Source organism: Poecile atricapillus, chromosome 17 (assembly GCF_030490865.1).
Source record: "Poecile atricapillus isolate bPoeAtr1 chromosome 17, bPoeAtr1.hap1, whole genome shotgun sequence".
Taxonomy (NCBI): domain Eukaryota; kingdom Metazoa; phylum Chordata; class Aves; order Passeriformes; family Paridae; genus Poecile; species Poecile atricapillus.
This window is the reverse complement of record NC_081265.1, coordinates 2,408,514-2,433,091: the sequence shown is the minus strand read 5'-3', so window position 1 is coordinate 2,433,091 and position 24,578 is coordinate 2,408,514. Positions and strand designations below refer to the sequence as shown.

General features: G+C 46.6%; 1 protein-coding gene across 1 annotated transcript; it reads right to left on the bottom strand.

Annotated features, from left to right (window-relative positions):
- Positions 1 to 199: 199 nt before the first annotated feature.
- Positions 200 to 23,179, bottom strand: LOC131585763 (ATP-binding cassette sub-family A member 10-like). Its single transcript, XM_058852227.1, has 39 exons — positions 22,603 to 23,179; positions 20,720 to 20,829; positions 20,113 to 20,323; positions 19,549 to 19,707; positions 19,225 to 19,325; positions 18,757 to 18,983; positions 18,159 to 18,297; positions 17,611 to 17,796; positions 16,340 to 16,487; positions 15,710 to 15,881; positions 15,115 to 15,173; positions 14,592 to 14,702; positions 14,340 to 14,515; positions 13,937 to 14,056; positions 13,467 to 13,605; positions 13,267 to 13,357; positions 12,826 to 12,965; positions 12,136 to 12,255; positions 11,813 to 12,002; positions 10,514 to 10,680; positions 9,670 to 9,797; positions 9,169 to 9,306; positions 8,835 to 8,948; positions 8,302 to 8,472; positions 7,845 to 7,955; positions 7,056 to 7,202; positions 6,033 to 6,098; positions 5,554 to 5,645; positions 5,001 to 5,124; positions 4,579 to 4,696; positions 4,073 to 4,164; positions 3,541 to 3,713; positions 2,924 to 2,999; positions 2,609 to 2,703; positions 2,029 to 2,148; positions 1,724 to 1,864; positions 1,410 to 1,489; positions 1,274 to 1,329; positions 200 to 717 (listed from the first exon to the last, which is right to left on the bottom strand). The coding sequence occupies exons 2-39, from the start codon at positions 20,819 to 20,821 to the stop codon at positions 619 to 621; spliced, it is 4,899 nt and encodes a 1,632-aa protein (XP_058708210.1). The 5' UTR covers positions 20,822 to 20,829; positions 22,603 to 23,179; the 3' UTR covers positions 200 to 618.
- Positions 23,180 to 24,578: the final 1,399 nt, after the last annotated feature.

The window sequence follows — 24,578 nt, the reverse complement described above, 5'->3', positions numbered from 1 at the left end:
GAACCTTCTCTTCTCCCCCTGGGTGGTTTCCAGGGGAAGGACTGACAAGGACTCGCCCCAGAGTGGAGGGAGGGCAGGGCTGAGCATTTGCTGAGCCAGGCAAACATCTCCCTGCCCTCTGCAGCGTCCCCATCCCCAGGGGAGGGAGCTGGAGCTGTTCCTGAGGGTCCCCAGCAGTGAGGACAGGCAAGGATGGAGCTGCAGTTTCTATAGAGACGTTTATTGGAAGGGTATGAGAACAGAGTGCAAATTCCAGTAAGAACACGTCGTAGGCAGATCGTCCCAGACATTGGTGGGGGAGGAACCCAGGAGGGTGGCAGCGTGTCCAGACTCCCTGATGCACCCAGGTCCAGAGAGATCTGATCCCCAGAGATGGATTAGGACCCTTCTTTCTGCAAAGCTTTCAGTCCTCCTGCTTCATCCTGCCTGGCTTGATGAGAGCTCTCACCAGAGCAGTCACTGTTTTCCCAACCAGCCTTTGGAAGTGCAGCTTGGAGCAGGGTGCAGGTGAAACATCTTGTGTGTCAGAGAGGAGCCTGGTCCCCTCTCCGTGGTACGCTGAGAGTGGCAGTAAATATGTGCAGTTTGGTTAATACTGAGCAATGCAGAAACCAGCATTTAACAATCCTCCTGCTGCAGCTGTTTCCAGTCAAAAGTCCCGTCCAAAGTCAGGTCAAAATTATCCTTTTCCTGCTCTCGGGAGAGCTCCAGAAACACCTGGGATGGGCAAGGTAACGCTTGGGTTATTTCTCTGTGCTGCTCCTTTGCAGGAGGCACAGCTCTGCAGCCCCTGGGAGAGGTGTGGAGAGGTTTTTGGGGGACAGGGGAGCAGGAGCTGAGCCTCCTGTGCTCTCTGGAGTGACCAGACAGGCACCACCTGCCTGAAGGGGTTTCCATATGGGTTTTCACCACTAATGGATTGACTTCAACATTCCTCAACATTCCACCAGCCTTGCACAAGCAGCAATAAATAATCTGCTGTTTCCAGGGCACCCAGAGGGGCTGGGCAAGGGCAGCTCCATCCTTGGGTGTGCTGTGCGCCTCTCTCGACCAGGTGGGGTCTGAGACTTCATCCTGACTTGTCCCCACCATGCAAAATCCCAGCAGCAAAGAATCCAAACCATTTCCCACCACTTTACCAGCAGAGAACCCCTCACCCACCACCTTCAGGTGTTTTTTTGGTGGAGCTGCCTTTTACCACCGCACCAGCCTGGGTTTGGCTGCTGCTTTTGTCCCTGCTCCTGCCTTTACAGAACAAATAAAAATCACCTGCCTGAGTCAGGGTATTCAGGGAGAAGCTGTACTCCTCGAGGCTGCAGCTCCGTTTGGCTGTGGAGAAATGGGAGGAGGGTTGAAAATGAGCAGTTGTTGTTCTGCCTTTTTGAAAAGCCACCTGGTTTTGCTCTTACCTTCCTCCAGCTTGGAGAAGGACTGGGACAGGGGCAGTGCATCTTTCATTGGGACCTTGTAGACAAGCAAAGAGGGGAACCTTGAGGAAACAGAAGAAAAGGTGATTCTTGCTCTGGATTGAGCAAGAATCTTTATGGATGCATGGATGTCTTGCTGCTGGGATCACAGCAGGGCTGGAAGTGGTGAGGTTATGAAATCAGATCCCCCTACAGGGAGCTGTTCCTCCCTCTGCAGCTGAGATCCATCACACCAGGCACGTTTTCAGGGATGAGGCAGTGCTGGAACCGCTCCTCATCCCATATTTTATAGTTACCTCTCCTGACGGGCTGCACCTGGGAAAATCCTCAGAATCTCAGAGTGCAGAACATCAGCGCTCTCTGGATCCTTGACCTTGATTTCCAGGAGATATCCTTTGCCAAACTTGTTCTTCAGGTACTGGATGGAGCCAATGCACCTGCAGGACAGGGAGGAGCAGAGATGACGGTGAAATCATTGTCACCTCAGCACCTGCTCCTTCCTGAGATGGAAACCATGGGACACTTCATAAAAGCCATGGCAGGTGAGGCTGGAGGAGCAGCTGGGATCAGTTCCAGCTCAGTTCCAGGTGCTGTGACCCACCGGAGCTGCCCGGACACCAGGATGGCCACGCGGTCACACACGGCCTCCGCCTCCTCCATGTAGTGCGTGGTCAGGATGGCTCCTGACTCCTTGGATTTCAGGGCATCCCGGATTGTTTTCCTGAGGATCAGAGTAAAAAAATAAATAAAAGAAATTCTAATGCTCCCTAGAAATATCAGGCGTTGTTTTTATATCTTTGTCCACCCAAATGCCTTTCCCCTAAAATAAAATTAAAATTTTCACATGCAGCAACTTTAGATTAATGAGCACACGGTAATGCTTTGAAATAATGACAAAAAATACTTTTGACTTGAATCTCTTTATGAATCCTCCCAAATCCCATTCAGGACTCCCCTAAATCATGCAAAAAGGATGAAGGTAAAATAGTTTTTCTCTCTCCTTGCTCATCCCTGAGTTAGAGAGAGACAAGAAACACGTTTTTGAACAGAACCATTGTAACGTGAGGGACAGCACCGTCTGTGGATGGGGTAAAACCCTTTTCACATAACTTTAAACATCTCTTTTTGGCTTCCCCATCCCTTTCCCACCGTGGTGGCCCCGTGCCCGGGCTCCTGCTCACCAGACACGGCGCTGCCCGTTGGGATCCATGCCGGTGGAGGGCTCGTCCAGGAGCAGCACGGAGGGGTTGCCCAGCATGGACAGTGCCACACACAGCTGTGACACGGAGAAGGGGCTCAGCCAGACCTGCTGCACACCCTGGCACTGTGTGCACACACAGCTGGAGCCTCCTCCTTTATGGTTGATGGGAAAAGCTCATTTCCATCACCCCACCCTCCACGAGGCTCTCCCGGGTGCCTCAGGGCACAGGTTGGTCCCTCCACTCAGGAAGGAGAGTTTTAATTGCAGTGCTTATTATGGGTGACCCAAAACACACCTTTCTGGTTATCCCAGCAGGTAATTTTCTGACTTTTTTGTTTAAGTAGTCTTGGAGCTGCAGAGCGTTCACAATTCTGCGGGGAAAATGAAAAAAGAACATTTTTATTATTCCCGATCAATACTCTCATCAAAGGCTCAAAAAATGTCAGGAAAAATGAACTTTCCTCCCCTTGCTCTTGACTCCTGCTTGTTTTCATTAAACATTTATTGTGTTATTAAAATGCAAGTGACTATTTGAAGCAAAGTGTACTGAATAAGCCACAAGCTCTTTTCTAAACCCACCATCAGTGTCAACAGCATTACAAATCCATTCCCCCTTGCCAGTGTCAGCTCAGCACCCTCTCTTGTGGAGCCAAACTCTAATATCAGAGATTTCAGAAAATCTGCCTAAAGATAACACTCTTAAAAGGGCGTTAGTGGTAAATTTATCCCCACCAAATGCACTTAGGAAAATCAGAGGTTTTCTCAGCCCACTCACTAAATCACAGCATTGAGCACAAAAGCACTTTCGCAGCTGAGTTCCCTGAGTTCCTTTCAAGTTTTTTTTTCTGTGAATTTTGGCTCTCCCCATGGCTGAGGGGTGGAAGGTGGCTCACCCCAGAGCTCCCTCTGTACCTGTGGACAGCAGCGGCCGCGTCCTCCTTGCGCAGCCCCTTGACGGCCGCGTAGACGCTCAGGTGCTGCTGCGGGGTGAGGTCCAGCCAGAGCGGGTTCTCCTGGGGGCAGTACCCCAGGAATGCAGGAGCCTGGTCCTGGGAGCCTCCTCCATCTCCCCTCTTCATCAGCACCTGCACAACCAGGCTGGGCATTGTCCTCACACACAGCCTTGCCCACTACCAGGGGTGGCTCAGGGGAGGATTTTGGGGTTTAGGTGAGGAAACGCACAGTGAGGGAGAGATTTCACACTGTTCTTAAATATAAACATGGCAATTATGGCTGATGTAACAGCTTATTAAAAATAGAAGCAGCTCACAGTAACATTATCAGTACATTATTTAATTTTATAGCACGATGAACTTGATTAAAACCCTGATCACTAATAATGCTCTGACAAAAATTGCAGCCTAGGTAAAAATGATGGCTTAGCTCAAGGGCAAGGTTTGGATTTTTGTCATGGATCCCTGCCTTGTCTCCAGGTGTCTCCTACCTGCCCAGCAGTTGGGTTTGTCTCTCCAGTGATCATTTTGATAGCTGTGCTTTTCCCAGCTCCGTTGGGCCCCAGAAGTCCCAGCACTTCTCCTGCAATCAGTACATAGAATTTCTTAGGATTATTCCCCATTCAAGAAATACATCATGCACAGTCCCACGAGAGAAAAAATAGACAAGGCAGCACACCAATATCACAGATATAAAAATAAATGATTTTATTGTACAATATACATGCTCGGAGAGCCCATAAAATTTCAGCTTAAACTGATGATATGAATTGCTCCCAGGAGCCACTGTTAAAGTGATCCCCTCTCCCCAGAATTTTTATTTTATTTTAGATAATGGACAATCACAGGTCATTAATAGGATGCACCATTAACACATTAACCCCACACTGAAGTTGCTTTAAAAATAGAAGAAAAAATTTGACCTTTCTGTCCTTGCTCATCTAACTGAAAATGTGCAGGGAATTAACTCAGGGTTCAACACAGTCCCAGTTCTCACCTTTTTTAACACAGAAGGAAAGGTTTTTGGTGGCTGTTTTCTTCTTCTTCTTAAAAAACGAGCCAGCCTGCTTTATATTATATTCCTTGCACAGGTTGCTGACTATGATGACTGATTTCTGAAAGTGAGGAGGATGAAACAAGATTGATTTATTATCTTGGACAGCATTGATTCTTCAGTTATGTTTGTACATTAAAAAGGCAGAAAACCTTCTGAAGATCTCTGTTTTATAGTTCAACAGGAACATGAGGTGCAACAGGACACCTTATTGTCCTGGTTCTTCTTAAGAGCTTTCTTCTCCTGATGGAAGCCAGGCTTTTGGGATTTTGATTTTCCCAGTGAGAACAGCACAGCCAGAGCACTGACCTGCCCTGCTTTGGTAGAAAACCAAACAGAACAAGAAGAACAACACTCAGGGGTACCTCCTCCTGACTCGGAGCCACCATGGCATTTCTCACTGCTTCCCTTTCCGCTCTGACATCTTCATCTTCCTCCTCCTCGAGCTCCTTGGGGTGCTGCTGGCTGCTTTCTTTTCTTGGGGAGATCCTGAAAACCCACCAGGTTTACCTCAGGATTTTGTTCTTTACCTTTGTTCTCCACCTTTTGGATAGACCAAGAGTGAATTTCCCTGGGATTGAATTTATATTATATTACAATGATTACTATTAATAACACCATCATTATTGTTAATGTTGGGGATGATGATGACATTTATAACCTTTGTTTTGTACCAAAACAGAAGCTGGTACATCCCACAGCACAGGCAACAATCTGTGGAGGCAGTAAATAATTTAAAAGCTGTTTTATATTATCCCACCACTGCAGTATTTAAGGGGCTATTTAAGTAATCAAAAATCACCAGTATTAAAAATAAATACATAAATAAAAATGGAGACACAAATGCAGTGATGTTTTCAAGGAGAAGCAGTGGGGTAGGAGTTTAGATCTCACATGTGCATGTGTGTTTATACAAACCTAAATACTGGGTCCTGTCTCAGCACTGCTTTTCCATATTTTAACTCCAAAAAGCGAAGAAGAAGAATGAAGGCCACAGAATGGATGTAGGGCTGAAAACCAGAGGTTGCCACATTAACAGCCTTGCCTTGCTTCCCACCATAGCTGGCACTGAGGTGGTGGCAGTGCCATAAAATACGCAGGGGAAACAGGATTTTCATTTTCAGTGAAAATGGAGCCCATTAACACTGAAACTCAGGGTAATCAACACTGCAGAAAGCACTAAGGGCAGAAAAACCCCAGTTCATAAAATAACAGCATGAGGTGATCTGGGCTTATTTCATTTTGCTTTCTCCATTTCAAAGGTGTGAAATTATTTTAGCACTGCGGGTAAAATGTCATCCAGATCCACCCAGATCCTCCTCCTGCTTCCTCATACCTGAGAGGGGCTTTAGGAAACCCACATTCCTAAATAAAAACAATGTTAAATGTTTTCTTACTGCAAAGACAGCAATCAGGATATGATTGCCTGAAGCCATATTAAATGTCTCATTGTCCTTCATCATCTGTAAGAATAAAAAGAAAAAATCTCTCAGTGAAGACTTGCAATTCTTTAGCATTGTTCTGGTTAATGCAATAACATTCAAAAATGCTTTGAAAATCTGCAAAACTTCTGATTTTCCCCAAACATTCAGCATACAGATGAACAGATGCAGATGTTTGGCTTTGGGAACCCTGGTCCTACACCAGAACATGTCACAGCTCTCAGAACATGGACTCTCCTTCCAGATGTCCTGTCCCAGGAAAACATCTCTGCTCTGGGTCCCAGTGGAGAAGAGGTGCCTGGGACAGGACAGAGAAGTCTTTCCTCCTTGGACTTCACCCCTCAATAATTTATCATTTATCAACAGTGTTGCACATAGCTGGGGGGTTTTGTTGAGTTCTCAGCTGACTTTCCACCACCCCCCTCAGCTGACACGGAGTAAAGCCCCTTGTGAGTATTCTGAGCTCTCGCTCAGGTTTTTTTCCATGCAAAGACAGATCTGTGGCTTCAGATTTTCTCCTAGGATTGGTCAAGCCAAGCTGATTGACTTTGTAGCTGCTCCATCCTTGGCAGTGTCCAAGGCCAGCTTGGATCAACCTGGTCTAGTGGAAGGTGTCCCCTCACATGGCAGGGGGTGGAATGAGATGAGCTTTAAGGTCCCTTCCAAACCAAACCATTCCATGATTCCACTCTATGACTCTGCATGGAAAGAATTAGGAGTTTTTACCTAATCCACAGTCACAGCTGCACAAGAAGTCACCCCCAACCGTAAAGAGCAGCTGGAAAAATGAACTCTGAGCTGAAACAGCTGCTTAACAAAAATCCCACCCAGGATGAGCCTGCCCAGACTGGAGTGGGCAGTTACTGCCAGATTTTGGGGCAGTTACCACCAGATTTTGGTTCAGTTACCACCAGATTTTTGGTCACAAGGACCCAGGGTTGTGTTTTAGGCCTCTCCTTGCCCAGAAGCACCACTCACGTGCTGGGAGTGGATCACAAAGTCGATCAGAAAACCCATCATGGGGTACACGGGAACCAAGAGGGACAAAGCGTAGAGAGAGGTGCTGTTGCTGGGGTGGTCCAGGTGATCAATGATTCTGCCGATGAAAAAAGAAATAAAGCACACCTGAAAATAAAACAAGACGACAGCTCAGCTGATGGGAAGGGTGACTCGCTGCTCGTTAAAACTGTGTGAGTCTAGCTCTGCAATTCCCTCTTGAATTTATAAAAATGGACAAAAAATGAGTAAGATGAGAGACTGAGACAGCTCAGGAGATCCTCAGCTGTCTCTTTCTGTGGGTTGGCTGCTGCTTTGGGCCAGCTGGGGAGACTTCTCCCCAGGGACAGGGCTGCTTCAGGCAGAAAAATACCAAAAATCAAACATGGGATCCCATTCTGGTCATTCCCATCCCAATCCATGCCAATAATCCATCTCCTTCCAGGTCAGGCTTGGATGATCAGTGCCCAGCCTGATGGCTCTTGTCTCAGCACTTTACATCTCTCGGATGTGGGGTGTCAAGCAGAGTGACAAATTAATTTTTTGCCTCCATTCCTGCACCAGTTCAGGTTGGATCCAGGTATTTCCCCATGTCACAGCAGGACTGTGGCAACAGAACACGGTGACACCAATTTAATTCAGAATTGGCTGCTATGAAACACACCCAGATTTATGTTCCACATCTCTGCTTGGTGTTTCGACATCTAGCTCCTCCTTAAGGTCTCAGAATGTCTGTAAACCCAGCAGTGCATTATCCAACCATGTGCTCACCAATATCAGGATAAAAGACCAAAGATCACAGCTCCATCCTTTGCGAGAGTTGAAGGAGATCAGGTAGACCAAGAGAACGAGGGAAATTCCATAACCCAACATCCCCGTGACCTACAGGGGGAAAAAAGGCTTTTGTTGGAGAAAATGGAGTGAATTAAACCACCAGAAACCCACCTGCAGCAATGGGGAGCAGTGGAAATGATCACACAGTAAGATCAGGGCATTTAGAAATTACCACAATTTCACTCTCAGGTGTAAAAGAATATATTAAGGCAAGATTTATTGCCTTTCACTTCCAGCTGGAGAAACCCAAAGGATGGGAGGTGAAACAAGAAGGTCACTAAGAGGACCAGGAGTGTTCCAGCACCGTCTGCACCCACAGTGTCTCAGCTGCCCCCACACAAAATATTTCCCCTCAGTCCCTTCCCAGAAAAGCAAGGACCAGAACGGGACCTACCAGCAAGACAAAGGTGCTGGCACTGCCAGAAATCTTGTTGCTCATGGAAAACTGGAGCCCAATCATGGAGAAGAGCAGGATCCAACAGAGTGGGATGTCCACCAGTGCCTGGCCACACCAGTAAGCTGAGGGGAAGAGCCCCGAGATCCGCAGCTGGGCACGAGCTCCCGCCTGGAAAAGCACAATTTTAAAGGGTGGTTTATTGTCTGTGCCTGGTTGGCCAGCTGCACCCATGGGAATGGCCCCAGAAAATGAGAAGGGAATAAAATCTGGCACCATTGTGATTTGGGGGTAAAATTCGACCTCCTTTTGTCTTTGAATATTTTGTGCTGGCTGAAAAAACTTCTCATGGATCAAAACACCCCAAGGTGCCAATCACAGGGCTGGATTCAGCCTGTGTTTTCCTGCAATTCAAAACCCAGAAGTGTTTTCCAACCTAAATGATTCCATGATTCTGTACTCAAATGTCCTTCTGGTGGGGCAGCTGTAATCCCTTCTGCCCACCCCAAACCTGCTCCATTTTAGGAATTTACCTTGCAATCTTGTGTGTAGCCCATGGCAAAGTGAGGAGGAAAACCTGGGGCTAACAGCATCATATAAACGAGGTAAATGGACATGAAATAATCCCAATATCCTGGACTGAACAGCTGTAAACAGAAGAAAAAAGGATTTGTGGAAAATGCCTCCAATTCATTTTACCATTCATCTTACTGCATTTCTCATGGATTACAGGGCAGTATGAACAAAAAGAGGGATTTGAAGGAAGGTGGGTTCGCATGTTCAGACAGCCCTACAAGGCTTCCCATTAAAATCTGATGAATTAGTGAGACCTTAAACGGTTTTCTGACCCCTTTTGGCTTCACTTACAGAGAAGAAGGGGTGGCTCCAGACCTGGATGTGCCCGGTGGAGTTGAGGGTTCTCAGCAGGGCGTTGCTGATGATGTTCACCAGCACTGGGAAGCAGTTGACAGCCTCCAGGTGGCACAGCACGGTGAACCTGTAGCTCTTCAAAGAGCAGGAAAACAAGGTGAGAGCTCCTGGCTTTTCTTCTCTGCAGGGAAGCAGTAGAAAAGGAGCACAGCAGGAAAAATCCAGGCCTGAAATAGCTTTGCTTATGCCTGGTTTCCTAAAAAGCAAATGATGATGTACTGGAAGTCTGTATTGCTGTGCTAAAAATGTACATTTTGAGGTGGAAGGTCAGGGAGATGAGGTCTCCTCTAGCATGGACTGCTCAGAACACTTCCTAATTTTCGTACCTGTGGTACAAAAAGTCAATGGAGCCATCCCACAGGGAGAGCTGATGGAGGCACCTTGCTTAATTATTCAGTTGTTGTGAGGAAACTGGAAGGAGAGGAGAAAAATCCTCACCTGACCTTGGCGGGACACTTTTATAGCCCCGTTGTGCTGTAGTTCCTCTGTGATATTTTCCTCCTTTGCTATTTCCACTGTCAGATCCTGGCTCTGGAGCACATGGATGAAGTCGTCAATGCCTGTGCCTGGTGTGAGGACCAAAAACAGAGGAATTGTAACACTGGAAAACAAAAGAGTCTTTGACGATTTTATTTTTATTTTTAAATCCATGACCACCAAACTAAAACAGAGGAAATCTAATAAATGTGGACTTCAGCCAGCACATGTGTGCTGGATCTTTGTGCTTTAGTTTTTTTGGGAAGTTAATGGATTTCAGTCTGAATTTCTGCATTGTGTTTTTTTCCCCATGCCTTTTCTGAAGTGCTACAAAATGAATTTTCCTTTGGGACCATCTGATGAAGATACCGGTGCCATTCTCTGGCTAATTAACATGAAATATCATTCACTCATGGGAATGTTGAAGTAAAGCTCTGGAAGCAGCCCATTAATTTGACTCAGCATGAGTGAGCCTGGAGTGTGGTGCCTGCTTTGAAAACCCCACACTCTGAAATTGCTTGGCTAGAGACCTGGATTCGTGGCAGGGAGAGAACCCTGTCCCCACTTTATCTCCCCTGCTCTGATGCCCTTTTGCACATCCCTCAGCAGGGTCTCACCAGCTGCTGAAGCCACTGGAGGTTTCCCTCACAACCCTTTAAAGACAATCCCTGCCCTCCTCCCTCATTAAAGCCTTCATCCCCCCTTGGATCCTCTACACCTCACGCATCTTCTCTGTCCTGCATTTTCCCTTGGAGCAGCAAGAAGCCAGAACTGGGAAGGATGAGGAAAAGCTTCTTGCCCTCACCTGTGTGGTTGTAGACCAGGAGGGCGGTGGTCTCCAGGTAGGATCTCCTCCCCAGGGGCAGGAAGTAGCGCGCAGGAGAGAGCTGCCAGGCACTCACGCTCTGCCAGCCAGCCACCACGCACAGTTGCAGCACCAGAGGAAGCAGAAAAACCACATAGAGCAGCAAACTGTGTTAAGAGAGAGATGAATAAACACTCTGAAAAGAGATGTCCAGCAGAAATGCCTCCAGAATGCATTTGTGTGTTGGAAATGGTGGATGATAACCAGATCACTCTGTTAAAAACTTCTGGCAATTTTCATAGAATCATGGAACATCCTGACTTGGAAGGGACCTACAATGATCATGGATCCAATTTTGGCCTTGACACCCCAGCAATCCCACCCTGGGCATCCCTGACAGCGCTGTCCAAACTCTCCTGGAGCTCTGGCAGCCTTGGGGGCATTCCCTGGGGAGCCTGGGCAGTGCTCAGCATCCTCTGGGGCAGAACCTTTTCCTAAAATCCAACCTAAACCTCTCCTGGCACAGCTCCAGCCATTCCCTCAGGCCCTGTCACCGATGATCAGAGAGAATTTTATTTCCATAAGTCTCAAACCTTGATCATTCACCAAATGTTTCAAAATACAGCAGGGAGAGAACGTCAGGTCTGGACTGCTCAACTTTTTAGGGCCATGAATGCCTTTCAAACTTCCATTACATGCATAGTTTTCATAAATCAGCATTTTCTAAATGATTTAGGGCCATGAAATGCCTTTCAGACTTCCTTTAGATACAAGTTTCTCATAAATCAGCATCTTCTAAATGTTTTAGGGCCATGAAATGCCTTTCAGACTTCCTTTAGATACAAGTTTCTCATAAATCAGCATCTTCCTTTAGTTCCTTGTGCCCCACCAGGAAGCTCCAGCTTGAATACCAGTGGGGCCAAATGAGTCACTGGCAACATGAAAGAATTTAAAAAAAAACCAAAAAACAGGAGAAGCCTGAAAGTACTTTCTGTACACACTGACTAATTTTAAAACTTCCTCCATTTGATATAAAAGTATTTCTAAATGATTCTTTTCTTTGGAAAGAAAATGGGCTTCTCTTGCATAAATTATTCAGCATAGAAAGGAAAATGCACAAAAGGGAGATTTTGTGTTACTGGCACTGGAAAAGAAAAAAAACCTTTCCCCTCCTCTGAGTGCAGATGACCAAGATCATTCCAAAACCTCACATCAATTAATCCAAACTCATCGAAACAGGGGCGTGGTGTGACCGTGTCCACCTGCAGAGCTCCAGGAGAAGAACCCTTCATCACTTACATCGACCGCAGGTTCTTCACCGAGCTCTTGAGCTTCAGGAAGTGCATCCATGCCGTGGCAGAGACCTGCTGCCTCCAGAGGGCCAGGCCCTGCTCCGAGGACGTGCCGGTGTCCGAGAGCAGCAGGGAGCGCGGCCTCGCCTCGGCGGCGCATCCTGCTCCTCCCCACTCCTCCCCAGGGACGGGCTCACCTGCGGACAGATTCCACCTGCACATTTGTGTCTAAGAGCAGCCCCCAGGCTGGGATTCGGGGAGGTTTAAGAGCTGCCTTCGGAGGTCACTGCAGAGGAGCTGATCGCTTTGGCTGTGGATTGTGAATTGTACCTTCTTGATGGGCCGTGGCTTCTCCCTCCAGCCTCAGGAACACGTCCTCCAGGGTCGTCATGCTGACTCCATAGTTGATAATTCCCTGCTCAGAGGAGCTGTCGAGGCCGCTGAACAGATCTGCAGGACAGAGATAAAGGCATAAGCACAGATATCCATTCCACTCTGCTCCAGCCAACCTGACTGGAGCATCTCCAGTGACAGAGAACGCAACAAAGCAATGAACTGCCAGGACACAAAGGTGTGGAGGAACACAAAACTGCCAGAGCTGACCCTCATGGAGGGTGTTTTTCTGTTTAGCACCAGCATTTCAGACTGTTTTCATTCTCTGTGCTATGGTCAGGCTGAAGCGACGGGCTTGGTGGGTGAGAAATGGGCACAGAGCAGTGCAGGTTGTGTGGGGTTTTCTCTTTTTCTGTCTTTTCATTTAACAGAAGGAGAACTGAACTCTCAGTAATACACATGGCCCAGTTTAACCTTCAGGGTTTGTCACTGCAAACAGTAGAAAAGCATTTGCTGCACAATTTGATCTTAAAAGTATGATAAAATTGTGGGGAAAACCCAAACTGCGATGGTTCTGAAGTCCTGATGTGACTCCTGCAAAAAATCTCCCTTTGCATTTCTCCTTCCCCACATTTGACATAATTTTTTTCTCCACTGATAGTTCTCAATTATTTTCATATTCATTACCTGGGAATTTATTCACATTTTCTAAAGGCAGTTTATATCTCAGTTCATACTGGGTGTGTCCTGAGAAGGTGGCACTGGGGATGTACCCTTTCACCAGGGATGTCAGATTCTCCAGGTCACAAGACTCACTGACATGGATCCTGTTGTGTGGAAAAAAACCACAGATGTTTAGGTTTGGCATAAAAACAATCCAAACCCACCCAGACAATCAACATCCACCATTTTATGGATGCATAAAAAGAAAACTCCAATATTCTTCATTCATTCCCTACTCTGGATTAACTAACCCTAACCCTAAACCTTCTGTTTAGGATTTAATGCAGGATTTAATTTAGGATTTTAATGCAGTTCATTTGTTTGTTTTGATGACATCTGCTCATTAATTTTGGTGTCCCCTTGTACTGGCATGTTGCCAGGTGCTGTTGGGGCTTAAGGACATACCGTAAATGATAACAAATCCCCCATTTTTTCTTCAGGAACAGAGAAGAGCCAACACACTTCAGCCTCCCGTGCGAGATAAAAGCCTTGCGGTCTGGAGAAAGGAAAAGCCAAAGGAATTCCCAGTGCAGAGCAGTCATTGCCATCTTCTGGGGCTGTGTGCTCCAGGGTTATCCCGCAGGGATGACACCGCCCGCGCTCACCCGCCAGGATATCGGCCTCGTCCATGAACTGGGTGCTGAACAGGATCACCCGCCCCGCCCGCTGCTCCCGCAGGAGGCTCCACAGCTGGTGCCTGGAGAGAGGATCCAGCCCCGCCGTTGGCTCATCCAGGAACAAAACCTGCAGGAGGGATGGAATCAAACATTCCTCATTGCTGGTGTGGTTGCGCGTCTTTGGGGTTTGGTGTTCTGAAGGCAAGAGACCCAGAGCATCTTTGAGACAAGGGCAGCTGCTCTGGGGGCTGTGAGAGCTCAGGGAGCTCTGTCTGCTTCAAAACTCACCTGGCAAGGGGGGTTATGAATTTAAAATAGAAAGAAATGATGAATTTTATTCATTCTAATTTAAGCACTTTAGAGAAGTCTGAAATCCAAGAGCCGAATGCATGCCCAAGGTTTTAATTATGCTGGACCTGAGTATTTCCTACATCACAGAGCCATGCCTGCTGCTTTACCTGGGGCTTTCCAAGCATGGCTATTCCAATGGATAACTTCCTTTTCTGCCCTCCACTCAGTTTTTCAGCTTGAGTGTCTTGAATGTTGCTGATATCCAGCAGCTCCAGAACGTTTTGCACCTAGAACAGCACAAGGATGTCCATTTTCAGCAGCCATTGTCCTTCTATCCTTTATTAGGGTAGATTTAGATGTAAATTAGGCATCAGAAGGAAATTGTTCCTTGTGAGGGCGGGGGAGGCACAGGGTGTCCAGAAAAGCCGTGGCTGCCCCTGGATCCCTGGAAGTGTCCAAGGCCAGGTTGGATGGGGCTTGGAGCTTCAATTCTCAAGAGATCCAGGTGGATTATTTGAGCTTCCCAGCGCAAAAGGATCCTCTGTGGGATGGTGGGGAACACACGCTCACCTCTCGCTCCACCTCTTTGCACTTGATGCCCTTGATTTCCGCAAACGCTTTCAGGTTCTCTTTCACCGTCAGCACCTCGAACTGTGTGTTGAACTGCGGGCAGATCCCCATCATCCCCCGGATCTCCTCCCTGTCTCCCGTCTCGCAGAGTTTGTAGCTGTATATGGTGGCAGAGCCTGCTCACGGGGATAAATAGGATCGGGGGAGTGCATCAAGTGTGGATCAAGGCCACCCCATCCCAGCCTGTCCCACCTTCCGAAGGGAAGCTGAGCCCGCTGAGCACGTTGAGCAGCGTTGTCTTTCCAGCCCCACTGTGGCCCAGCAAGGCGGTGATCTGACCCTCGTAAATGTTTAAAGACAGACCTACAACAAAAATAACATCAAGTTTGGGGAGGAATGAGGTTTGAATCGCCCCCACTCACTGTCAAAAGCAGGAGAAGGCAAAAAGTACAAGAATGAAGTGATAACAATTAGCCAAAAGAGCACTGAGTGGGGCAAAGCTCGGCACACCTTTAACTAAAAGTATAAGGAGTTGGTCTGTATTTAGAAGAAAAGACAGAAATAAAATGATTTTTTAAAAAATAATTAAAATCTGCCTTCTTTTTAGTCTTATTAAAAATAGCAAATCAGTAAAAACTGAAGAAAATAGTGATCAGTCACATCAATTAATATTTGACATAAATTTTCAAGCAATTTTCAAGTGGGTTTATCATTGACTGTTTGCACAATGGTGTTTCCTTGTCTGTAACAGGAATAAATCTCACAGCTTTCATACCTCTTAAAGCTTCTGTCTTCTTGTCCTTCTTCTTATAGACTTTTTTAATATTGTGGAGCCTAAAAGGAAGGTAAAGAGGTTGTTACTTGATTTCTGTAAATGCTTTTATCTGCTGCCCTTTTACATTTTTATGGACCTTAAGTTACAACGACAGAAATGGCATAAAGAAAATAAAAGGTGCTGAGAAACAAAGCTGAGATCTGCAGGTTTGACAGGCTCTGTGCCCAGGTGTGATCATCACAACCTGGCACCAAAAATGGGGCACCAAGACTGGCAAAGACAAGGCCAAGCTCATTGCAACACTTTTACAATGGGTCCCCCTCTTCATTCTCCCTTTTGTCCCTAAAGGACATTGAAAGTCCACAATAAAAAAAAAAAAAAAAAAAAGTTATTTTTTAATCTAAATATATCTAAATTTATCTAAATTTTTTAGTGACTAGTCTGAATTATCTTTTTATCTCTAATTTTTCTCTGTGAAACAAAATGTTTCACAAGAGCCTCATGAGCACGAAAACTGCCTGGGAATCTCCAACCCAAGCTGATGGGAGGAGTGGGGAGCACTAAACCAGACACAAGAAATTCCTTCTCTCTTAACCTGATGGCCTCTCTCCCCAGGAATTCGGGGGGCACAGGTTCTACATCGTCCCCAAGGAGCTCCTCAGGGTTTGCTGTGGAACTGGGAATGTCCCTGGTGGAGCCTCTCCTGCTCCTCATCCAGTACGAGGCCTTCAGGCAGAACAGAGGAGGGTCTGGGATCCCATATTTGCCTGCCAGGAAAGCAAAAAGATGTTCTGTCATCAACCAAAGGCACAGCCAAGACATCACCCTAGATTAAACTTTTAGGAGTTCCAGATAAGTACAAAATTGGTATTTTTTCCAGTCAACCCCCCTGAGGTTTGGAGCAGAGGTAGATGAGACGAGAAGGGTGACTGCAGGGATCTGGGTCATGAATTCAGTGCTTTTTGTAATGAATTAAAATCTTGTCACATTATTACATTATAATCTCATAATTAGAAAGAAAAACATTAAATATAAACTATTAAATACTGTGTTGTCATTGATTCTGTAAATCTGGTGTGCGCCAGAAACAGAACAGTCACTCCATGACATTACAAATTTCTTTTAGTCAAAACTTTATTTTGGTTGAGTCCAAGAATGGAGCAGCCCATCATTCCCTTGATATAGCCCATGCAATCCATGTAAACAAAAATTAAATCATTCCTACCTGGCAGAATTTTGTCAAAATACAGAGCCAGCAGCATGTACAAGACCGAGTCAAACACCAGCAGGATGTATGTTGAAAATAGAAAGTATGCTTCCTCCATAAGGTTGGAAAAGGAGAAACCGATTCTATATTTCTCTAAATGGAAAATCTGAAATAAAAGGGAAAGAAGAATAAAATTTCAGGCTCGACAAATACACACATGCCATGGATGCAACTCTGTTTGTTAACCCAGAAATCATCTGCAGTCCTGACCAACTGCTGTTATTTTCTTTCTAAAGGGGAAGGGGAATGAATTTACTCCATGCAGAGATCTTCATGCTTTAATCCAGAATTTTCCAGAACAATCCAGAAACAGAAGAAAAATTCAGAATTTTAGAGGACATAAATTCAAAAAACCTGATATTGGCACTCTTGATGTGACAGAGTCACAACAAAAAATGTTAAAATTTATGTAATGATTGATCTAACCATGTGGTGAATTAACAAAGTCTCTTTTTCTGATGAGGCAGAAATCTCCTCTCCCAGGCAGATTTTTAAAAAAACATATCAAGAAATCAAATATTAGATTACCAGAGCTAGGAAGAGCTGTGGGAATATGACTAATGGCAAAGTGGGGAAGTGCAGGGGTTTATCCAGGGTGGGGATGGAGGCAGAGCAGCAGCAGCAGGAATCCAGAGCTGGATTTGCACAGTCCCCTCTGCTGGGAGGAGAGCAGGGGCTGGGCAGCCAAGGATGCTGTCCCTGCTGTTCCTGGTGAGGATAATGGGGCTGTTGTGTGCAGGGATGGGGCTGCCTCGGGCTCATGTGGAAGCTGCAGACGTGAACAACAGCAGATTTTTTTTTGGTGCCAAGGGCCTTGCTTGTTTTTATTGCTTTTAGAGCAGGGGAATGGGATGGGGGCGTTGGAGCTGCTCTGTGCTGCTCAGCTCAGCAGAGCTCAGCTCAGCACAGCTCAGCTCAGCTCAGCTCAGCACAGCTCAGCTCAGCTCAGCTCAGCACAGCTCAGCTCAGCTCAGCTCATCTCAGCACAGCTCAGCTCAGCTCAGCTCAGCTCAGCTCAGCTCAGCTCAGCTCAGTTCAGCTCAGCTCAGCTCAGCACAGCTCAGCTCAGCTCAGCACAGCTCAGCTCAGCTCAGTTCAGCTCAGCTCAGCTCAGCTCATGTAGGGGTTTCAAACAGGCTGGGGAGAGGAAGGAAAAATGCCTGAATGTTGGAATTTTGAGCCAAGGGCAGGAATTCCTGTCTCCAGCTGCAGGGGTGGTGCCCCCATACCTTGGCAATGCCAGTGTTGAATGCAAAAGGACACATGAGACCAAGAAACCACTTCAGAGGCTCGGGGACATCCTCTATCAGCACCGCCAGGCTCAGGAACCCGAAGATAAAGATGATGAGGAAGCCCATGGAGCTGACAAGCTTGGAGGTCCTTAAGAGGGAGCAGAGCATGAAAACCAGGTGGATCTGTAAGAACAGAGCTTTCCTTCAACCACTGAAGGAAATAAATTATCCTTAACAGCAGCACTTCCATTTGCCAGGCACCAGATCTCTGCTGAGCTGAGTCTGTATAATAAAATCCACTAAAGCCCTTCCCAGTGGGTTGATCTGAGTTTCAAACGTGGCCTTTTGTAGCCAAACAAGAACCTGTCAGGCTGCAAATCAAAGCTCTGCTGCTGACCCAGAAAAGCCACCCTGATGTTTCATCCAGCGTGGCCCACAGAGGTCCTGAGCACTGAGCAAAAGGCTCTGGAGCAATGCTTGGGCTCAACAACACGGTGATAAATAAATCATGTGGGGAGGAAATCTGGCTTTACAGCCTGACTTACACATGCCAGGCCATAGAGGAAGAACAGGAGTGAGACTGCAGGGAAGCTGCTGGTGTAGAAGGGCTCCCACAGCACCAGGGCTGTCAGCAGGCAGGAGAAGATCAGCACATACAGAGAGTACAGCAAGCTCCAGGACAGCCTGGGGAGGGAAAGGTGCCATCAGCCTCCTGGGGAATCAACAGCTCTGGTTACAGCTTCATCTGCATGTCAGAAGGGTTTAAATTCAAATATGAATTCTTTCCTGTGGCAGTCATTTCTCTCTGACATCCTCAGAAGAGACAGGTGATCCAGCTCAGGAGGAAATGCCCCGGGGAGCAGAGGACACCACTGCCATGCTCAGCCCTCTGCTTGAGAAACTGAACTAAACCAGGGACGAGTCACATCAATTCAATTCAAATTAATTCAGATTCAAGTACGTTTTTTTCACTGACTGACTGAAATGTTTGCACAATGATGTTTCCTTGTCTTTACCAGGAATCAACCTCACAGCTTCGAGTGCTGGATGAAAGTTATGAACCCATTTAACTCATTAATTGGCTTCTCTAGTGCCCAGGAACTGATTTTTTGGCAAAGATATTCCACTTTAAAAAGGGCTCACCAAAATGCAATGTCCTGCAGCCCCATGGTCTTCATCAACACTTTGAGCTGCTTCTTTTCTCGTGTGACATTCCTTGACAAGAAATACATGAAGGGAAAGAAGCACATGACGGTGACGATCATGAAGTAGCTGTACTCCAGGCTGATGGAGAAGATGATGCTCTGGGACTTCGTTCTGACACCAGCAATGGATTTCATTTCTTCCCAAACTGAATGATTTGCCACCATCTAAAGGAATGCAAGGTCACTAGATCAGTGTTTTGCTTCTTTTCTGCAGTGAGATGCATTTATACAGGGAATATTCTGTTTCACCCTCCCTGGATTAACTTTTAAAAGCAGCTTTATTCTCTGACAAACCCATCCCTTGCTATTCCCACAGCAGAATTCATAATTATGAATTCAGAATTCAGAATTCCTAATTATGTTTGAAAGACAGGGATGCCTCCATCAGTTCCTAAATTGGATTTACCTCTATGATGGCAGCATCAATGCTGGACTGCAGGGATAGGAAGCCTTTGTACCAGTAACTTGGGCTGTTGCAGTGGCTCCAGGAGAAATTATAACAGCTGTCTGTGAGGCAAAGGGCATCACACTGATGAAAAGGAACTAATTTTCACTATTAAATGTAATGACAAGAACACACTGGCACTGTGGGAAACTTCAAATGGACACTGACAAGTAAAAATAACCCAGAACACTCAAACCCATAATTTATTTCATCACTTAACAAATATGGATAATTCCCACCCTGTCCACACCAGGCAACCACCCTGAAATTCTCATTTTGTATTACCTATGTATCCAATGACTTCATTGGGAATAATCACGTGGGAGGTAGGAAACCTGAGGTGGTAGGAGAAGTTGTCCTTAAATACAACTCCTATAGTTTCCTGATCTGAAATCCAGGCATTCTCCATGGCTCTCTCATCATCCAGTTCCTCTAGTTTTATACCTGTGGAGTGTCAGAAAAATATTGCCATGAGATTTGGTGAGTCTGGAGATGTGTCCACAGGCACTGAGGGAATGTTCTGCTTTCTTAGCAACTCCTCCTTTCCCAGCTCTCACTGGCCAGGGAGGCAGCTCTAAATACTTCAGCCTCCACCAGCTGAGAAGAAATGCACCTCAAAAGAATATTTTTTAATGTGTTTTAAAAGTATTAGGGAATATTAGGTAAGGCAGAGCTTTCCATTTCAGGAGGGCACACTGGCCTCACAGGTAGTTTAAATCCTAGAGAAGGAATATTTGCAAAAAATGGAGGATTCGGGATGAATTTATCTCCTGGTCAAGGATGCTACAACACAGCCCAACCAAATCAAAAATTAAATCAAAAATTCAAAATTTAAGAAGCAAAACCCACCTGTCATGACAGAGCTGGAGGCCACTTTGCTCATGATGTGCCTCGTGGTGGCAGTGGCGGGGGTGAAGGTGACGGTGACGCCGGTGGCATTGAAGGCAGGGTCATCCAGGTGGCCCAGGGGGCTGTAGGGCACCTCGGGGTAGTGGATTTGCAGCGTGAACGAGGACACGATGAACACCAGGGGCAGGAAGAGCAGGGACAGAATCCACTCCTGCAGCAGGGAGAGCGGGGAGGGGAATTTCATGGCAGTATGAAAATGTGTTCTTCGTGGGATTAAAATGGAAGCGAGAGGAGTTCAGTCTTTGTGGGATGGAAATATAAATAAGAGGAAGTCAGTCTTTTCTTAGGTGTGGATGATGAGACTGTCTGCATTGTGCCCAGCACCTGCTCCAGGAGCCCATCTGTGCCCTTGTTTGTCACAAACCAGACATAAATATCACCATTTTAAACAAAATTCAACTCTCTAGGTGTTCATCACCAGCCAGGCTTCTCAAAAGCACTTCAAGGTCTAATTTTACCCAAAGAAGTTGGTGTCTAGGGGCAGGCAGGGATTGGCTACTCTCAGTAGTTAGCTACTATTTTGGTTTTGGTTTTAATTTTTCCTTACCTGAAAGCTCTGCATCTTCATCCTCCACTTGATCAGGACATTTTTCCACAAGAGAATTTTAGTTTGCTGGAATACACTTATATTCCTCTGGAGTGTCTTCATCTTTGAACCTAGAAACAATTTCTTTTTGAAAATTGCTTTCAAATACAACAAAAACCAGACCAGCAGTAACTGGTTTTATTTGCACAGTCCTTGCAGATGTGCAGTGAAACTTTTTCTCCCTTTCTATAGCAAGAATGAGCTGGAGAAACTCAGATGTTGTGTGCTGAGCACAACCACCCCCGCAGCACAGGGTCCAAGAGACCTCATCACCCTCACACCCTCCAAACCTCACAGCTCAGCTGCAAACCCTGATGAAAATCAGAATTTCAGGCTTCCATGCCGCAGCATGGGGAGATTTGGGAGGAGTTATTGATGAAATAGGAAAGAGACTATCACATTACATGATCTAATTAGCTTGGGTGGGCTCCATATCCAACAAACAATGATATAGTCAATTAAAATCCCTAAAATCCTTCTACTTGTAATTTGAGTGTGCTGTAGGCTCAACACCAAGAAGTGTTGAGCAACTCCTGGCTGTGGTGTGTGCTGAGCTCTTGTGGAAAACAGCATCTGCTGAAAGAAATTGGGAGCCATGAGGGAACAAGTTCTCAGAAGTGCGTGGGAGAGATGTCACTGGCAGGTTTTTCATGAAAAATGAGGGAAAACCGAGTGGCCACGAGCATGCACTGATGTGTTACTCCAACAGACAGGGCAGAATCCTCAAAGTGACATGGTCAAAGCAAAGCAAGGATTATTTTGCCTGGTTAATGCTGGTGGGAGGCTGAAAGAAGTAAAGCATAAAGGTGCCTGTCAGATTTTTGCATCCATAAAATAACTGAGGACCTCTAATTAGCAAAATGATTCAGTACCTCCATGTAAAAGGTGTTTGTATAACCCAAAGACTGAGAAAAAAAAAAAATAGCTGGAGAACTCCTGCATTTGTAAACTATCTTACCCAGATGAAGACAGCAGTGACCAGAACTCTGGGGGGAGGAATTTATTGCATTTCTGGTATCAGAGAATGTAAATCTCAATGGTGCCAAGAGGATTCATCTATTGGGAAGGGGGCAAGAGAAAACTAAACAGAAGAACACCAAAGATCCTAAGAAGAATGTCTGAATATGGATGAGAATTTATGGATATGTAGGGTTCTGTTTTTAAGGGACAATCCTTTGTTAGTGAGGTGTGCTCTCTTGGCTGAATGCAGAGACACCCAGCCAGATCTGTATACTTTATTTTTTATTTTTTTCTCCTAATTGTTTTTTTATTAAACTTTTGAATTCTATAAAAATGATGTGAACCTCGTTTTTCACAAGCTCATCCCGGACATCCCACATGTCCCTGGTGTGCTCACCCCTCGGTGCCCACCCACCCCGGCCGTGCTGCTGCAGAGTTTGGGCAGCTGGGGGAAACGTGCTACAATGGATTTCTTTGTTCCTCCGGTATTTCAGGTGGAATTTTTTTACAGCATAAGATGGACAGAACTTTTAAATTCAAACTTCAGCTTACACTGGAGGTAGGGAATGAAATCTGCTCCTCGTACTTGAAATACTGAGCTGAAGCTGCTGCTTGTAGTGCTGAGAAACACTGGAAATAATCCTCTGCCATAAGCTGAGCTCCATTCGTGTGTTATTTCATGTCAAAGTGAGCTTAAAAAGACTTTATTGCCTTTAAACACCCCTGAGTTTAATCACAAGCTTGACTCGACCTATTAGAAAATGCCCCATACACGTTTGTACCCTCACCCAGCATTATTAACAGCATTATAATTTACTGGGGGGGTTCATACCTTCAAAATAACATATTTTTATTTAAGCTTAGGAAGAATGCTTAAGCCTTACCTCAGCAGGAAGGTTTGAGAGGAATCCAGAGCTTGTCCTGGAGGAGCAGAGGTGCTGAGCCTCCCTGGGATGGACTGGATGACTGGAGATTCCCAGCTCTCCCTCGTAGTTTCTTTCCCTCAGGCACTTCTGCAAAAGACATTCCTCACACCACAGCTTCTTTTTTCCCTGGCTTCCTTCCCCTTCCTCCCTGGCAGAGCTCCAGCTTTATTTGTGTCAGAAAAAGCAAATAGAGCACATCGCTGTTGAGGCTCTGGAGCGCACTGTCCGAAAAGTTAACTCGGGACATTCTTGAGCCGTGGCCAAGAGAAGAAAAACAAGCCCCACAAGGAAGCACACAAAAAAATCCTTTCTCTGGCAAACTCCGTTGTGTTTCTCAGTGCAGCAAGAGGGGTTTGAAGTCAACAGCGATGTCACAGCACAGGCAGGGGAGGACAAAAGGTGGCAAACTCTTCCCATGGCACCAGCCACGGAGCAGGAGCAGCGGAGGAGTGCTGCCTCCTGCACAGCAACAGCTCTTCCAGCTAAAAAACATCCTGGAAAGGTTGTAATGAACTTCTCCTGACTAACTCTGCACTTGGAAAGGGGATGGGTTTGGTTTCATCCCAGGCTGTGGAGCTCGGTCGCCCACAGCAGCGTCCCCAGGCTCATCACGGCTCAGGGACCAGGGGTGGGAGGGAGCACCAGCAGCTGGGACAGAGGCTGGGCTTGGAGAAGTGGAGCAGCTGGATTTGCTTCCTCCTGCTCTGCCCAGCAGGAAAAAAACCACCCCTAAGATTGAAATCCCATGCAGATGTTTCAGAGCGAGGCAGACAGCAGAGGTGCAGTGCCAGGGCACGGGGTGAAGGTAAAACCTGTCCCCAGAACATCTCCTGGGTGTCCAAACCTTCTCCTCCCCTCCTTGCAAAAGGATAAAATCCAACCCTGCTGTGAAGAGGTGGAGATGCCAGGTGAATCTCAGTCTCCTGCCCATCTCCCGATGTTGGGAGATCCACGTGGAAAGCAGAACTCCAGGGCTGTGGTGCCAGCTCTGGGCACTTCTCCTGGCAGGAGCAGCCCATCCCTGAGCCACGGCAGCCACCTGCTGGCCCCTGCTCGCCCACATCCCCTCCTGCACTGCCAGACACGAGCCCTGTCTGCCCAAAGCACTGCGGAATTCTCCCTACCCGAGTCCCAGCCCAGCATCAGCCACACCACACAGGACAGGTGAGGAGGAGGAGGGTGGTGCTGCTGTGTCCATCCCACATGGATGGCACTGCCCTGGCCTCCTGGCAGGGCAGCAGGGCAAAAGGGTAAACACGTGAATGCAGGGAGTTCCTGTTTTATTTAGCTTATTCTTTTTACATACATATATATATATATATATATGTATTTTTTTAATTTGCCTTTTAACTCTATCCATGGCAGGCAGATATCCAAGAGGAGATGCTGATCTGCTCAGCCAGAGTCACAGTGCTGGTGCTTGTCCCCATCAGTTGTCCCATCCCAGCTGTCCCCACAGGGGTGGGTGCTGGTGAGGAGCCCCCCCTCTCTTCCCAGTGACCAAAGCAAGGCTCAGCCTGCTGTCCTTCCTCAGCACTATTTTGTGTCAAATCACACCTTATTTGGACTCTAAATAACAGCTGGGTTTTACAGATGATGATATAAGAGCTGCCAGTTTTATTTATATTTATCCAGCCACTGCTGAGCCCTTTCCTCTGTCCCTGGCCCCAGGGGTGGGGATCAGATGGGCCAAGTTGGCCTGAGCTGGAACTCACAGCAGGAGCAGCTTTTTGGGTCAAAATACAGCCCTGTGCCCCTCTCTCCCAGGAATCAGCACCAGCCAGAGGAGGGATTCTCAGGGCTGGGCAAGGCAAAGACCTGCTGTCCTCCTGCCATGGATGTCACAGCCTTCCCTGCGCTTGCTCCTGATTCCCTCCAGGGACTGAGCCCCTTTCCCAGCCACAGGGTCAGGAATTCTCCATGGGCCACTCTGA

What these genes read in the sequence shown, in the direction of transcription:
- LOC131585763 (XM_058852227.1), bottom strand. Translation starts at nt 20,821, where the DNA reads ATGAAGACACTCCAGAGGAATATAAGTGTATTCCAGCAAACTAAAATT. An exon ending in AAGTGTCCCGCCAAGGTCAG is followed by an intron (nt 9,307 to 9,669) that starts GTGAGGATTTTT and finishes TGCTCTTTGAAG; the next exon opens with AGCTACAGGTTCACCGTGCT. An exon ending in CCAGCACCTTTGTCTTGCTG is followed by an intron (nt 7,956 to 8,301) that starts GTAGGTCCCGTT and finishes TTCCCCCTGTAG; the next exon opens with GTCACGGGGATGTTGGGTTA.